This window comes from Laccaria bicolor, genomic scaffold, assembly GCF_000143565.1.
Source record: "Laccaria bicolor S238N-H82 LACBIscaffold_54 genomic scaffold, whole genome shotgun sequence".
Taxonomy (NCBI): domain Eukaryota; kingdom Fungi; phylum Basidiomycota; class Agaricomycetes; order Agaricales; family Hydnangiaceae; genus Laccaria; species Laccaria bicolor.
Genome location: NW_001889925.1, coordinates 289,747 through 306,447, shown reverse-complemented (window position 1 = coordinate 306,447; position 16,701 = coordinate 289,747). Strand labels below are relative to the sequence as shown.

At 48.4% G+C, this 16,701-nt stretch overlaps 3 protein-coding genes across 3 annotated transcripts; 2 read left to right on the top strand and 1 right to left on the bottom strand.

The window, feature by feature from the left end:
* Positions 1–210: 210 nt before the first annotated feature.
* On the top strand, positions 211–7,312 carry LACBIDRAFT_312780 (uncharacterized protein; the record flags this gene model as incomplete). The annotated part of the gene is made up of 9 exons (XM_001888375.1): positions 211–492; positions 554–679; positions 735–1,448; positions 1,496–1,812; positions 1,865–2,045; positions 2,096–2,281; positions 2,332–4,791; positions 4,841–7,231; positions 7,280–7,312. The coding sequence occupies 9 exons, from the start codon at positions 211–213 to the stop codon at positions 7,310–7,312; spliced, it is 6,690 nt and encodes a 2,229-aa protein (XP_001888410.1).
* Positions 7,313–7,519: 207 nt separating this feature from the next.
* LACBIDRAFT_312779 (uncharacterized protein) lies at positions 7,520–11,941 on the bottom strand (the record flags this gene model as incomplete). The annotated part of the gene is made up of 21 exons (XM_001888329.1): positions 7,520–8,089; positions 8,140–8,405; positions 8,451–8,594; positions 8,652–9,208; positions 9,265–9,524; positions 9,580–9,637; positions 9,688–9,838; positions 9,889–9,907; positions 9,960–9,996; positions 10,051–10,172; positions 10,235–10,306; positions 10,360–10,394; positions 10,451–10,485; positions 10,534–10,616; positions 10,672–10,725; positions 10,774–10,905; positions 10,956–10,987; positions 11,040–11,099; positions 11,149–11,217; positions 11,268–11,606; positions 11,665–11,941. The coding sequence occupies 21 exons, from the start codon at positions 11,939–11,941 to the stop codon at positions 7,520–7,522; spliced, it is 3,372 nt and encodes a 1,123-aa protein (XP_001888364.1).
* A 2,217-nt stretch (positions 11,942–14,158) lies between these two features.
* On the top strand, positions 14,159–15,193 carry LACBIDRAFT_255042 (uncharacterized protein; the record flags this gene model as incomplete). Its single annotated transcript, XM_001888374.1, has 4 exons — positions 14,159–14,309; positions 14,366–14,854; positions 14,903–15,040; positions 15,090–15,193. Coding segments are annotated over 4 exons (882 nt in total), but the record flags the coding sequence as incomplete, so codon positions are not given.
* Positions 15,194–16,701: the final 1,508 nt, after the last annotated feature.

The following is a 16,701-nucleotide window of genomic DNA, read 5'->3' as shown; positions in this document are numbered from 1 at the left end:
CTGTACAGTGAATGCTTTGACGACCTTTTTATGACTTTTTTTTTCTTCGTATTTTTATCATCTTTCTCGATATGTCTTTTTCGATTTTTATGCACTGAGCTCTTGAAGAGCTTTCAAATGTAAATTTGTACTTGATTTGAAATGGACGCGATTCGTGTGACGGGACGCGACTTTTTGTGACAAACCCGTTCTCTCCTCAGGCAACTCAACATGGCGCCAGGACGCGGCACATTCGGTCTCTCCTCAGCGCGCGGTAGAGGCCGAGGTAACTTTCGTGCAAACTACCGTGGTGGTTCATGGCGTGGTCGCGGCAGAGGACGCGGCGGCTCAAAGGCGACGGGGGACGCTGTACCCATTCGCGAAGACGACGGTACGCAGCTTGCTGAGAGGTTCGAGAGGGCTGCGTTGAATGATGAGGTTGATGAGAAGCTTGGGTTTGGGAGGATACAGGAGGGGGTGAGGAAGGAGGGGTGGCTTGTTAATATGCATCCTGTGAGTGACCTTTGCCAGTTGGGGCTCATTAAATGAAGTACTGATGTATTGGGCCTTGCAGACGCTTGTGAAGGATCCGGATTGGCCTTCTGGAAAAGCGGCGGTTGATTTTTATTTTATTCAAGATGATGGGGGGATGTTTAAATGTACTTTGCAGTACGAACCGTACTTTTGCATCGCGTGCAAGGTATTTTCGCGTTCTTTTTTCGTATCTTTTTTTTTTCTCTAACGAATACATGAAGTCTGGTACAGAAGCTTCTGTTGAAGAATGGCTGAAGAAGAAGTACGAAGGCCTGATTTGTCGTATTTCACGAGAGAAGAAAGAGGACCTTAAAGTGCCCAACCACCTCATGGGCCACCGTCGACTTTTCCTCCAGTTATGTTTCCACAATATATCGGACCTCCTCACCGTCCGACGCGACATCCTCCCCCTCGCCCAGGCGAATAGCGCCAAACGAGACGCGGTCGACGCGTATGCAGAGGTCATCCGTGAGACTGCTGCTATGGATATTGAGATGGAAGACGAGGCCTGGGCGACGAGTGTTCAACCAGGGCGAGGTGGTGGTGGTAGGGACTCTGATCCTCGGGAGGGCATCATTGATATCCGGGAGTACGACATTCCATATTACCTGCGCGTGGCCATCGACAACGATATTCGTGTGGGTTTGTGGTACGCTGTGACGTTCACCGCTGGACATCCTTCTTTCTGCCATATTGCGGAAAGGGTCAAACGTGCGGACCCGGTTGTTATGGCGTACGATATAGAGACGACGAAGGCTCCTCTCAAGTTCCCGGACCAGGCTATTGATCAGGTCATGATGATCTCGTATATGGTGGATGGGCAGGGCTATTTGATTACGAATAGGGAGATTGTTAGTGAGGATATTGAAGATTTCGAGTATACCCCGAGAGAGGGGTATGAGGGTCCTTTTATTATTTTTAATGAGAAAGACGAGGTATGTGTTCGTATCTGAATGTAGAAGAAAGACTGACCTCTTTGAAGGCTGCAACTATAAAGCGCTTTTTCTCGCATATACAAGACGTAAAACCGACCGTTATGGCTACTTTCAACGGCGACTTTTTCGATTTTCCTTTCCTCGATGCCCGGTCCAAGGTGAACGGCATTGACATGTTCCTTGAAACAGGGTTTGCCAAGGACGCAGAAGACGAGTACAAGAGCAGGACGTGTGTTCATATGGACTGTTTCCGTTGGGTCAAACGTGATTCATACTTGCCTCAAGGAAGCCAAGGTTTGAAGGCTGTTACAACGTACAAGTTGGGGTATAATCCGATTGAACTTGATCCCGAGTTGATGACTCCGTAAGACTCTTGTTTTTTTTAAGCTTGAAAATGACACTCATAATATTGACAGATATGCATTGGAACAACCTCAAGCCCTTGCACAATACTCAGTTTCCGATGCTGTTGCGACCTATTATCTTTATATGAAATACGTGCATCCGTTCATTTTCTCGTTGTGTAACATTATCCCTCTCAACCCTGACGAGGTTTTGCGGAAGGGAAGTGGAACATTGTGCGAAACGTTGTTGATGGTACTTTTTATTCGTTTGCTGCCCTTGCCAGTAACTCATTTTTTGAGCAGGTGGAAGCTTACCGAGGACACATCATCATGCCAAACAGACACGAAGATGCACACGGCAGTACGTACGAAGGTCATTTGCTTGCCTCTGAGACGTATGTTGGAGGCCATGTCGAGGCACTTGAGGCTGGCGTTTTCCGGAGTGACATTGCGACTGACTTTAAGATAGTCCCAGCTGCGGTACAACAGGTCAGTTCACTTGATTCTTCTATGTCAATGTTCTAATGCGCGTTTTACAGCTGATGGACGACCTTGATGCCGCTCTTACTTTCTGCATCACGGAAGAATCAAAGTGCTCGTTGGACGACGTTACCAATTACGAAGAAGTCAAGGCCGAGATCAAAGCAGCCCTCGAAGTAATGCGAGATAATCCCAAGCGTGTCGACAATCCCCTCATCTACCATTTGGACGTCGCGGCCATGTACCCCAACATCATGTTGTCGAACCGACTCCAGCCTGATTCTATGGTTGACGAATCTGTCTGCGCTGTTTGTGATTACAACCGACCTGGAAAGACGTGTGATCGTCGACTCGAATGGGCCTGGCGAGGGGAATTCTTCCCCGCCCACCGAGACGAGTTTAATATGATAAAGCATGCTTTGAATCAGGAGTCCTTTCCCCCCAAGCGTCCTGGAGGACCTCAACGGCGGTTCCCTGACTTGAATCCAACAGAGCAGACGGCTCTCCTGCATAAACGACTTGGCGATTATTCTCGCAAGGTGTACAAGAAGACGAAGGACACAAAGGTCGAGAACCGGGAGGCGATAGTGTGTCAGAGGGAGAACCCCTTTTACGTTGACACCGTTCGCAGGTTCAGAGATCGTCGGTATGAATACAAGGGTCTGCATAAGACGTGGAAGAAGAATTTGGACACGTTTGTGGGTGAAGGCCGGTCCATTACGGAGGTTGACGAGGCGAAGAAGATGATCGTCCTTTACGATTCGCTGCAGCTTGCGCACAAATGTATATTGAACTCTTTTTACGGATACGTGATGCGCAAGGGTGCACGGTGGCATTCTATGGAGATGGCTGGGATCACTTGTTTGACGGGAGCTACTATCATTCAGATGGCTCGTGCTCTCGTAGAGCAGATTGGTCGACCATTGGAGCTGGACACGGATGGGATTTGGTGCATGCTTCCTGGCGTGTTCCCGGAGAATTTCAAGTTCAAGCTTACGAATGGGAAGAACATTGGGTTTTCATATCCTTGTACCATGCTGAACCACTTGGTTCATGCAAAGTTCACCAACCACCAATACCACGATCTCGACCCTGACACGGGCGAATACGTCATCCACAGCGAGAACTCTATCTTTTTTGAGCTGGATGGCCCTTACAAGGCCATGATTCTTCCATCTTCGAAGGAGGAGGACAAGCTGCTTAAGAAGAGGTATGCTGTCTTCAACGACGATGGGTCCTTGGCAGAGCTAAAGGGATTCGAGGTGAAGAGACGTGGAGAACTCCAACTCATCAAAATCTTCCAATCTCAGATCTTTGAAAAGTTCCTTCTCGGTACCACCACCCAGGAATGCTACGCCGCTGTGGCTCAAGTAGCCGACCAGTGGCTCGATGTTCTGTATTCTCAAGCAGAGAGTCTGGGCGACGACGAATTGGTGGAACTTATTGCCGAAAACAGAAGCATGTCCAAAACTTTGGCAGAGTATGGCAGTCAAAAGTCGACCTCTATTAGCACTGCGAAACGACTTGCTGAGTTTTTGGGTGACCAGATGGTCAAGGATAAGGGTTTGGCTTGTAAATTCATCATTTCGGCCAAACCGATGGGTGCTCCAGTCACGGAGAGGGCCATTCCAGTCGCGATCTTTTCTGCAGAAGAGAGCGTGAAACGAACGTACCTTCGCAGATGGTTGAAGGACAATGGCCTGGTCACGTTTGACCTTCGCTCGATCCTAGACTGGAACTATTACATTGAACGGTTGGGTTCCGTTATTCAGAAGCTCATCACTATCCCAGCAGCTATGCAGAAGGTTTCAAACCCTGTACCGCGCGTCCGCCATCCAGACTGGCTTTTCCGTCGAGTTGCTGGTGCAGTCGACAAGTTTAAACAAAACAAGCTCACTGACTTCTTCCGCCAAAAAGGAGAAGAGGGGGACGAAGGCGAGGAAACTCAACCTGCTGACATGGAAGATTTCGGTTTGGAGCCCCGCCAAGTCATCCGGCCTGGGTTCTCCTTTGTCAAGCGTGGTTTTGTTCGTGAAGAATCACCAGAGGACGTCACTGACAAACCGCTTCCGAATCCCACTGTCAACTACTCTGCATGGATCAAAGCGATGCGTCCAAGGTGGAAGAAAAAGCAGGAAGCACGGTATGGTGGAGGGACAGTCATCCCGTCGATGTTCCAGGGGACGAGGGTCCGGAGTAATCATCGTTGGGATATTGTTCAACTTCGACCAAGCAAGGTTCCAGGACGGTTTATGCTCTGGCTTCAAGTGGACTCGGAGCTTCTTGCGGTCCCCCTTCGTGTGCCACGGGAATTCTACATTCATCTCAAAAAACCGGCTGAAAATATTTTTCAAACCGAATATTACTCGTGCGAAAAAGTCACTCGAAATTTGCCCCATGATCTTCCATGCATCAATCTTTACAAGATCATTGTACGGGAAGAAGTATATCAGAAAATTCAGGAACACTTCGTTGATCTTACAAATGACCCCAATGTCGATGGCGTCTTTGAGCAACAAGTAAGTATGAGACCTCCTTCAAAATAGCGTCATTGACTAAATCCCCTAGGTACCACTCGTAATCCGAGCCGTTCTGAAGCTGGGCAAGACGTGCAACACAGACAATTCGAGTCTTACCCTCAATCGCGCCCGACAAGTTGGTTTTGATTTGAACCAACTAGACCGCTGTTTGACCTCTTCGTCACGCCAAAAATACCTCGACAAGGGCAAATTAGGCAAATACCTGTTTTTATACCACGCATGCTCTGCAAACGCCCCTCTTCACGTTTTCGCGGTCTTCATGCCGGGGGGCGAGGTCAGGCTGCATATCGTTGACCCTGCGACCAATCGACAGCCAATTGCTCGTCTAAATTCCGTCTACACTGAAATTCTGGAAAAGAGACGGCAAATGTACGGCCCAAGTGTTTCCATCACGTACCCCACAGCCCCAAAGTTCAACACTGCATATCATTCTAACGACACAACGGCTTTAAAGGCTGTCTCCCGCGAGCTGGGACTTTTCGAAGACAAATCGTTTATCGTCGTTATCTCGTCAAGCAAAGACCAGTCCTATTTTGACCGGTTGGTTCCAAAGCTGGCCAAATTCCCTGTGTTGTGCATGTCGCAGGCGAAGGGTCCTCACACCCTTGACATCTTCCCTTGGCATTCTCACTTGGCCCAGAAGATGTTGAACCGATATCTGTCGCTTGGTCTTTGGCTTGATCGGATGATTGACCTTGCTGAGTATTATGATGTTCCCGTTGGACACATCGAAGGAGATCAACCTCTCATGTTGTCAGACATCAGCTTTGCTCGCCGTTTGGTGCAGCAGGATATTGTCCTGTGGTGGTCGCCGGGAGACCAACCAGATTTGGGAGGAATTGAGCACGACCGACGGCCAACCGAAGATCTTCCAAAAACTGATTTCCTTTCAGCAGGCGTTTATTCGAACGTTTGCTTAGAGATTACAGTCAGAAATCTTGCAGTCAATTCCATATTGCAGTCCGTCATGGTCAACGAACTTGAGGGCAGCGGAGGGGCGACTGCCTTTGATTCGGTATCCCATACGTTAGACGAGTACGCTAGTGGCGAAACGCAACGAGACCTTACGCTTGGCGAGTCGCAGGTTTCTGCACAGACATTTGGTATCATGAAAAACATGCTCAAGTCTTGGCTCGTTGATAAGATCCAAAACATAGAAAATCCCGCCAATCTTGCCCTCGACCATTTCTGGAGATGGATAACGTCCAGCGCTTCGCATTTGTATGACCAGAGCATACACCGCTTCGTACATGGCCTCATGCGAAAGACATTCATTCAACTCCTGGCCGAGTTCAAACGCCTTGGCTCCGTAGTGGTTTACGCTGACTTCAGTACCATCCTCTTGGCCACGTCAAAGCCTCCAGGCACGGCCCACGCCTACGCAACATACATAACGACAGCGGTTACATCCCATGAACTGTTCCAACACATATACTTGAACACGGAGAGGTTCTACGATTTCCTTGTTTGCATGGATCGCGCCAATCTCGGTGGTATCGTATGTGAAGACCCGCTAGCGCTTGAACCGCCAGAAGAACTCGCCATGGAGATGCGTTGGAATATTGAACAGTTCCTGCCTCCTGCAATTCAAGGCGATTTCAGCATGATAATTCAATACTTCATCATTGAGCTCTATCGGATCAAACAAAAGCTCAATCTGACGTCAAAAACTCCATTGCGAGTTCTTCAAAACGATGCTCCAGATGCGACACAGCGCGACGCAGCCAAAGCAAACGAGATTGAGCTAATCTCCGAATTCATTGCCCGACGTTTAACACGAAAGATGCTCAAGGTGGTTGCGAACATTCACGATCGGCAGCGGGAGTATCAAATGCTGGAAGAACCTAGCGGGGAATTCAGTTTTCCGGTCCTCCCTGGATCATATCTCCACATGTCGAATCCTACCCTTGAGTTTACCAAATTCGCCTGTGCCGTCTTCGCCTTGGCCAAGGAGTATCGGAACGAAGTTGGAATTTTGAAACGAAACTTGTTGGAGCTTGTGGGCGTTCGAGAATTTGCGGGCGAAGCAACATTTCGAAATCCGTGCGAGCCACTTAAGCTGGCGAATGTGCCTTGCCGTCACTGCGACGTTCTACGAGACTTCGACTTCTGTCGTGATCCGGAACTCCTCCCGAACAATGTGGATATAAATCCAAGATGGCTTTGTAACCACTGCGGGGGCGAATACGACCGCGTTGCCATCGAGTTCATGCTGATTGAAATGACGAGAGCCTTGGAACGAAACTTCGCGCAACAAGACTTGCGATGTGGAAAATGTCAACAGATCCAATCGGACAATGTTTCTCGATATTGCCGATGCTCTGGCTCTTACCAGTTTACTATTTCTAAAGCTGACATGCGCCGAAAATTAAGGACGATTGTCAACGTTGCTCGCGAGTATAACTTGCCGCGGTTGAAGGTCAGTATAGTCGTTCCATCCCCATGCTTATCTAATTTTATTCCTTAGGAATGCTCACAAACCTTGCTGGGCAATTGGTGATCCAACAGTTAATCCAAAGTTAATCTACGACAATACCCTTCTCGCTCATACCCACCCTAGACACCATATGTACCACAGACCATCATCTCTCATCGTTCATTGATTGTAATCTATCATTGCTACATTTCGTTACATTGTACTCACTAGGAATATCCGATAAGTATTCGTGGTTAGCATATTAATAAGTATAGTTGAAGACGATTGAAATCAAAGCCATCGTATGCCCAGATAGTGTAAACCTTCTATCAGAGAGGGAAACTTGAACGTCGCGGCAGGAGCTGGATTCGAAAATGGCATCTCGTAGGAGGATTCAACTTTTGATAACGTGGTTTCAGTGGATTGGACAACATTGGATAAGAATCCCTTCTTTTTCCAGTATTTAATCCACGATAGAATGTCGTCCTGTCCCAAAGGTTGGAGGTTTGCGGGACGCAACGAAGGGGCCGCCTCCACTGCTCGAACTGTTGAAAGTCTTGGAAAACCAAATGCTTCCGCGTCACCTGGATGAGTAACTTTGGCACTTGACCGATAGAAATCTAGCAGGCGAATCGCAGGGTTCTCCTCACGATGTGAAATGGAGTTCGAATCCCACTGCTCCAGACGTGAGAGCCACTGATGATAAGGCACCAAAGGCACCATTAAAGCTTCGGATACCACAGCGACAATGTTTGTCCAAGGAACTGGAGAGGGATGAACTAGATGGAGGTATAAGTCATCGGACTTTCTCATTTCAACTAACGCAGATGCCGCAGCGTGGATTGGTATCCAAGTGACGCACTGTAATGGTTGAAAATTAACACCTCGGTAAATTATTTTGATCAACTCACGCCATCAGCACGAGGTAAGCAACCAAGAAGCTGCCCAGAACGGACAATGCTTGGGACCCACTCTGAGGTGTTCCAACTCCCATTACGGCCTCCGCATAGTTGTCCAATCCGAACGATAATTGGAGCAAGTTCAGTCCTTTCGGCAGCACGAGCAAGCATTCGTTCCCCTACCCATTTAGATTGGGGATAACCAGTTTGGGAAGCAACGGAAGGATCAGCAACTGGGTTTTCAAGTAAAAATCCTTCAGTCCAATCTGCGTACGTTGCTGGTCAGGGATTGATTAACATGAAGAAAAGAAAATAAGCCGTACTCTTGACCACACCGATGGAGCTTGCAAAAAGTAAACGTGGGGGAGATTGGTAAGGAGAGGAGAGAGCGAAGTCAATCAATCTACGCAAGCCTTGAAGCATGGGTTCCATCGAGGAGAGAGCAATATTGAAGTCAACGCGCCAAGCTAGGGAAAACAGGCCTCAGAATCGCCTGGTATAGGGCGAGAATACAGAACATCTACCGATGTGCATGATGCAAGTGACGTTTTGACGAAGTTCTTCATAGATGGTATCACCCAGCCCAAGCCTTTCTTTCGTCGTATCTCCTTCGAGGAAGACAATTTTGGGAGAGTCGAGTAAAGTAGCGTCGATCCCTCGATCTTCAAAGACAGATACTAGCTTCCTGCGGCTGGTAATGTGCTTGTCCCTCCTGTTCAGCGCGTATATCCGCGAAATCTGATCGTCGAGAACTAGTTTTTCCAATATATGGGAACCCAGGCCGCCCGTACTCCCCGTCAGGAGGACAGCTTCTTGGGATGGGTGTAGGCTAGAGGAATGGCGTGGTGGAAAGTTAAAGGAGTATTTGTCAACCAGAGCGTCCATACCCGCAAAAGCGTTTGATACAGCATCGCTAGGAGTTGCTGATTGCTTGTTGATGGCTAGATCATAGATGAACTTGCTAAGATTATGGATAGTCGGGTTAAGATAGACGAAGTTTGTAGGAATGTCTTTGGTCGAGATATGAGATTGCTGTCGTAATGCGTACAGGATCCTACTTCGAATCCAGGTGACTTGCAAACTAGCAACGAAAAGTAAGGGTCTGAAGAGGAGGCGAGGAGTCGAAACCAGACATACCTATCGCAACCGTGTTCGAAGAAATCATCGTTATCCCCAAACTGCGTGGAGAAAACCTCGCTAATCGTTTTTCGAACGAACACGAGACACTCTTGCATTGAATTTGAGGTAGGAATTGGTATCTCCGTAACAGAAGGCTCTTCGATCGCCTTGTACCCTCTTTCAATCTCATCAGCATAGTCACTGAGAATTGCCTGGCGTCGAGCTGTTCCCTTGGGGGTGAACTGGAATGGCTTAGACGGACTGGAAAACAGGATCATCTTCAACGACGTCAATTGGATTTCTGAAGTGACGTGAGCCCATGATTCCGCGTACCTCTTTGAATATACGGCTATGGGAAGGAGCAAAAAGGTTGGCGTCTTCCACGCTCGGCCTAAATTACCTTCAGATCAGAATTGGACGGTATGTAGGCATCTTACGCACCATATCGCATTTCTAAACTCGATTAGCAAATAATGGTTGGAAGGATCGAAAGCACAAGCAGGAATTGGTTCGATCAAAACCCCAGCTTGGAACCTTCCACGACCAAAAATAACGGCTGAACCAACCTTTGGATGCCGGTTGATAATCGTTTCTATTGTGGTTCGTGAGATTTTGGTGATGATGATTCAGAATACACGGTACCAAGGGGCACTGGGTTCGTCTAAATTTGAGAATATAAGAATATGATGTGAGAGGTGAGAGAACGAGTGTACCTTTTCACCGTTAGAATGCATAATCTGATCATCGGCTCTGCGGAAAAGGAAATCAACAAGGAGCAATCATCTTGGGCACTCGAATATTTACCTCCCATACATCTTCCACAATTCTGGATTGGTGGGATGCCTAATTAGGAGATCGTTCGTATCATACGCATCGATGTCGGAGTTTTGAGTGTTAATCACTGCTGGAGTATGGGTGGGGCATTTCTGTTGAATGGTTAGCGGAGTGATGGGTTTGATTGGTACTTCGTAGACAAAGCAATCCGTACCTGGACAATGAGCCTAAATGTGATATCTCCTCCTCCTTCGTTCAGAAAGACGGGTTTGATGTGGGGAGAAATCTGTGCAAACAAAGGTTACAACAATGAAACCGAGATTAATTCAACTCACATACCTTGAAGTATTCCCAGCCTTCGCTAGGTGGTCGCTCTAAGAGTATCGATGTCAGATGTGGAGCGGCGGATGAAGTGACTGAACGAACGTACTTGGTAGAAACATTGATACAGCTCCGAGTTCAGTTCTGAGTAGATGTCAAGCTGTGTGAATCCAGTTCGTCGAATCAACTTACGCTCCGTAGAGAGGATACAGGTGTACTCCTTTACTGTGCAGCATGTCCCCTACCGCTTTCTGTATCGGTCCACCACCGAAAAGCTGAACATATGGTTGTGACTAGGCGAAAAAAGTGCTCAATGATTATGTGACTTACAATTGCATCGAATTTCTGAAGTTCATTAACTCGTTCAGGTAGTTGGGACCACTCCTGAGGAATGGTGAGTATTCCGGAAGAGTGATCGAGAAACAAACCAACCTCCAAAAAAGAAGGCACGGAGAGTATGAAATTACTCCTGGTGGTGATTGCGCCTGTATATACACTGTCAGGCGAGGATACAGTTGGGGGGCTTTTGGGCGCAAAGTTTGAGATAATGACACCTGTCATCGTCTGTATTATTCAGGGTCAACGCTGGTAATGGAAAATGCGACTGCACATACCGCCCAGGCTAGAGACACGATACCCATTGCATCTGAGGTCGGATTGAGTAAATATGAACTAGAACGATTAAAGGGCTGGCATACGGAAGAACGGAATGCTATGATTTGAAAGAACTCGGCCACATATGTCTCTTTCTCCATGGCCTGCGCAAGGGTTCAGTTAGGGAACTGATACAACGTAATCCCAACTCACAAGGTTGAACGCCCCATTGAAGGATGCTTTGATGACTTATAAAAATAGGTTTTGGGAACGAAGTAGAGCCTGTGTATCCATTGAGCTTTTGAGGAAGGTGTCAGTGTTTGTCAAATCACCTGAAGAGTGTAAAATTATAGCGATATTGCGCAAATCCGTGTCCACCATAGGGGAGAGGGGCGCAAACTCCTCTCCAGATTCTACGTACAGTTGATCGAAGGATGGCACTGGGAGCAGCTCAATTTCACAAGGGCAATCCGAAGAGCTTGCGGAGATAATGCTACGGGCAGAGATGGCAATTTCCTGCATTGCCCGGTCGTCACTAACCAGGACATATTTCGCTTTTGTCTTCTGCAGCAAGTTGGCGACGCCGACGTCTGAATTTCGAGCTGATATAGGGAATGCACGATACCCTGCTCGCATGATGCCCGCTGTAAGGGCAAAATATGATAGTTGGTCTGTTTGGGTCGAACGTTAGCATGATCGGCGGATACGAGTTGACAACATTTGTGTCACCAGTTACTGCCAAGATTGCCACAACTGGCGGATCTGATCCAACTTGAGCATGGGGGTTGGGTATGCCTTGCACCATCATTGCTGCTCTGTGAATAGCTTTAACGGCCTGCCGCCAGGGAATGGTTTGTACACCGCCATCGTCGTATATAAAAAGGGGATGGTCGGGGTTGTTTGAATAGTGAAAGTCATAAATCTCGGGAATAGTTAGTGAGCCATCGAGGGGAGGGGGAATAAATAAAGGAAAGCTAGTCGCTTCTGGGGTAGGAATGCACTTCATGATTTTCGGATAACAGGAATTAAGATCGACGATGTCTTAAATACATGGAGCAGAGACCTGAGTAGAAATATAGGGGATTCACACGGCAGGTCTAAAGTCGGGGAAGGTTAGCGTAAACGTAGGATATAGGAATTGAGTCTCACGATGAGAAAACCCCGATGGCGCGGGTGACACGCTGTTTCGCAAGGGTTATCCCGCGGTGAGTTCCAATCTCTTGAGCTGTCCTGACCGAGCTTGGCCTTCGAAAGCTCGAAAAGGAGCAAAAATGGGAGATAACCGAAACAACCTGTGCTAATGAGCAACCGGCTGCCGCTTCAGAACAGATAGAAAATGGACGTGTATGATCCATTCAATGTTGAATCTTCAGATAAGCTTGGCCAACTCAGTAATTGTCCAGCAACCGGAGCACATGGCGTTGAACGCAACAGTTAATCAACCCCGTGGGAATAACGATTCGGCTCCGTCGGCGCCCGCCGTGCAGCTAAGCCCCGCTGTCCACTCGAGCAATGTGCTTGCTTGCCGATTTCTCGCCGTGATTCGCAGAATATGGACGCCACAGACCTAGGGATGGAGGCAGCAAATAAGTACCATGATGGTCGTAAGTAGCAACCTATGCTGTGGATACTCCAAGAGTATCTTGCTCCCTTTACTCCTTGCTCAACCCTGCACCTGCGTGCACCCGAATCGAGGAACGCTCTCAACTGCGAGTTTTTATGAGCTGAGAACGTACCTTCTTGACCGAATTATTCCCGCCTCTCACCGCATTTCGGCGAGCTTGCCCAGGTTATACCAACTCAGAGGTATATGATGGAAAATGTTCCACACACTGCAAAAATGTAAGAGGGATACTAGTTTCTTGACCGCCAAAAACAGCAGATCTACCTGCGAAGCGGATCTTGACCGGTGTAGAAAATGCACAAAGACGCCAGAGACCTGAGGGCGGCGTAAGAGCTTTCCCATATTGTTGTTTCATGCCTTTACGAGGCATCACTTTTATGCATTCCTGGGAGGAGGGTCTGCGCACAAAAATAGCAGGTTGAACATGAGAGTACTGAGGAACCGAGTGAAACTGATGCCGTTTCATCGGGACGATCCTGACACTTTCTTCGTGAACACATCGGCGACGAAAATCTTGAAAGAAGGGAGCGCGAAAACGGTGAAGGAAGAAAAGGTAAGTTTATACCGTCATGTGACCATTACCAGGCCACTTTAGTAGCTTAAATTGAAGATTGCCTCCTTCTCCAATTGAGAGCACGTAAGATGTTGTATGTGAGTAAGAAAAATGCCTTGACCCGTTACATTTTTGGGCCCTGTTTCAAGGGCCATATGCCATATGCATCATCTAGCTGTACCTCCTTAGAATATTTTTTGTCGACAATGGGGATACTTTACAGCATAGTTGACTTTCTCACCTGGGTTACATGATGGACCATGAATTATGCTGTTAGTTTGACAGTCGGCGTCGCTCAAAAAATGGTTCGAGGGTTATCGAAAAATTTCAAGACTTGCAAATGATCGACTGAAGTCTCGTCTATTGTGAAGTTTCATGTATCATAAAGTCTGGTGGATCAATGATATTAGCCATCAGCGAAACCTCGTCTGTGAGTTGTCTGTGAGGAATATTACCTTCTCTGTCTACTTCATTCTGACCACCTAAGCACTTACAGTGAAGCCTGAAGCTTGATGGCCGATCTAGTTGGCGGTGTTTGTCAACATGGTCGAAGAAAGATAACGGAATCCAGATATCCGTTGGCCTATTAGGTCGGACAAGATATGCGTAAGACAGGCGTGAGTGAGGGACGAAGCGGCCCAACAGTTTCTGCGAGATTGCGGCTTCAACGCAACTTCAACGTCTTCCAACCATTAGGCATTGTTTATTTTTCCGACGATAAAGAAGTTGACATGCACAGCACATGCACAAGTCCAGATATGCAAAGACGTCGACGACCGCATGATAGAGATGTTTTTTGAGTAGCAAATGGCTTGTGAATGCCACTGAATGTATTATGAAAATGAAATCTGCCCTGGGTGACGACTCAGTGAAATCGAGTTTGGTGTCCCACGCCACCGATGAGGAACAGTATCAGTTAGTATCTTTGTAACAAGTCTCCGTTCATCCACGACTCCTGCTCAACTGTAACATCGTATCCTCTAAAGGTCTCTGCACCGCTGCCCCTCTTTTTTCTTTCTATTCTACATCTTTTGCTACATGCTATCATGTCTTCTCAAACCCACAAGCATTCATGCTCTGTGAACCAGAACCACAAGGCACAGCTTGCTAATGCCTATAATGAACTCGGGAAGGAGCTTTCTTCCTCAAAAATACGCGTCGTCGGTAACTATACTCTTGGAAAGGTCATTGGAGAAGGTGAGCTATCACTGGTGTAGATAACCCCACCGATGTCATTGATGTTCGTCTTCTAGGGGCCTATGGAAAAGTCAGGATGGGCACACACCGCTTAACGTCCTCCCGCGTCGCAATCAAGCAAATCCCAAAGGCCATGTCAGCTTCTCTGACCCGCGAGATCCACCACCACCGCCAACTCCACCACCCTCATGTCACACAGATGTTTGAGGTTATCGCCACCGAATCGTCTATCTGGATAGTCACTGAACTCTGCTGCGGAGGCGAGTTGTTCGATTACCTCGTGGAGAAGGGGCGGATACCCGAGGAGGAAACGAAATCCCTTTTTGGACAGCTGTGTCTGGCCGTCGCTTACCTGCATGACAATGGTATCGTTCACCGCGATCTTAAACTCGAAAACGTCCTCTTAGATGAACGATGTCGCGTCAAGCTTGGTGACTTTGGGTTTACCAGGGAGTTTGATAGAGGTAGCTTTATGGAAACGTTTTGTGGAACTACTGGTTATGCATCCCCTGAGATGTTGCAGGGGAAAAAATATCAGGGGCCAGGTGTGTACATTGATGTCAAATTAAAGCACTACCTGACCGTTGGTGCAGAGGTCGATGTTTGGTCCCTTGGTGTGATACTGTATTGTCTATTAACGGGCACACTACCTTTTGACGACGATGACGAAGATGTAATGCGTGCAAAAGTCATCCAGGGAGAGTTCGAGGATCCCGTTTGGCTCTCTCTCGGTATGTCGTTTTCCACTCTCTAGTCCCAAGCTCATCCTACGCATCTCAGAATCCCGCGATCTCATAAAAAACATACTCCAGAAAGACGTCACGAAACGCCTAATGATCCCTCAAATACTCGCACACCCCTGGTTTACCACCAAAAACTTCACTTACGAACCAGATTCGCCTCAGCGCTCACTTTTCCCGCCCGTTTATCCATCTTCCCCCGACCGCGATGATGTACACGCCCAGGATTCGTCGGAAGCATCCACCCAAGAATCCATGTCCCCCTTTATCCATCAATCAGATATTGTCTCCTCCACCCCTACGACACCCGATGACTCCATTCCTGACCCATTTGACAGCACCCCCATGAATACGAGCAAGAAGACTAAAGACTTCCCACCGATCCATCGCACCTGCAGCTCAACCATTCGCAGGACATCGGCATCTGATCTCGAATCTCTCTCTTCTAGGCTCGTGGCGACGGGCGAACGCCAGCCGGCAACGGTGATAGAAGAAGACGATGACGACAAGAGGAAGTCTCATAGGCTGTCGCCATTGTCATGGTCCAATTCGTCTGGGTCCAAGGCACCTCCTGCCCACTCAATCCGGACTCCTGCACGCACGAAACGACGCTCAGTGTCGTCCACCCTGTCAGATCCTGCTTCCCCAACTGTGGACAAAACACCTACGCCATTGCCCCTTCCGTCCGCACGGGACCTTGATTTTGTGTCTTTGTTGTCTACCCCGACCCCAATTATATTTTCCACACCCATGGAGCGCGATCTTTTGAATACACTAAGCACGCTTGGGTTCGATACGGCGCAGATTGTGCATTCCGTGCTGACGGATGCATGTGATGCTGCTGGGGCGGTATGGTGGATGCTCAAGAAGAAAGCAGAGAGGAAGGCGCTGGACAGCGACGCGGGTGGACTGGTCGTCTCGTCCCCAGTGGAGTTTGAGCATAAGCTTAAACTCAAGTCGGGCACAGATGAGCAGTATAAGAAGAAATCGAGGAGCAAGATGCATGCTTCGGTTCAGACGGAGGTTGAGTACCCTGGGCACCACCATGTAACGAGGCCTCCACCTCAATTTGCGGTTGTCCCACCGACACCGACGTTTGTGAGGCCTTCGACGCCTCCTCGACCTGTGACTCCTACGAGATTGCCAATGCTTTCTCCATCTTCGTCGACTATTACGGGTGAAATGTCTTCGTCTAGGTCATACCCGTCTACGCCTGGGGGAAGTATGAAGGACAAGGACAAGGATGGGAAAGGACGGAAGCCGAGGTCAGGGAGCGTGAGTATCATGCAACGGGCTACGACTGCGCTTGAAGCAGCTGGATTGGTGAGAAAAAAATCAAACGAGGCGGTGAGGGAAGAAAAGGAGAAAGACAGAGAGAGGTCGAGGGAGGCAGAGAGGGATAGGCGAATGGGGAGTGGTGAAGAACCGAGATCGTCTCATGGAAGTGGGGGTTCGTCCAAGTTGACGAAATCCCCACCACATAGGTCGTCCAAGGAGAAGGAGTATGGGCTCCCGTCAACACCTCCCCCGGCTGAGCAGCAGCACCATGCGCCCCAGATGGGATCGCCGTGGGTCTTGGCTGATGCAAGGCGAGAGTCAATCTCGCACCCTCATCATCCAAGGGCGGCTGCCATGGTCTCGTCGGTCAACGC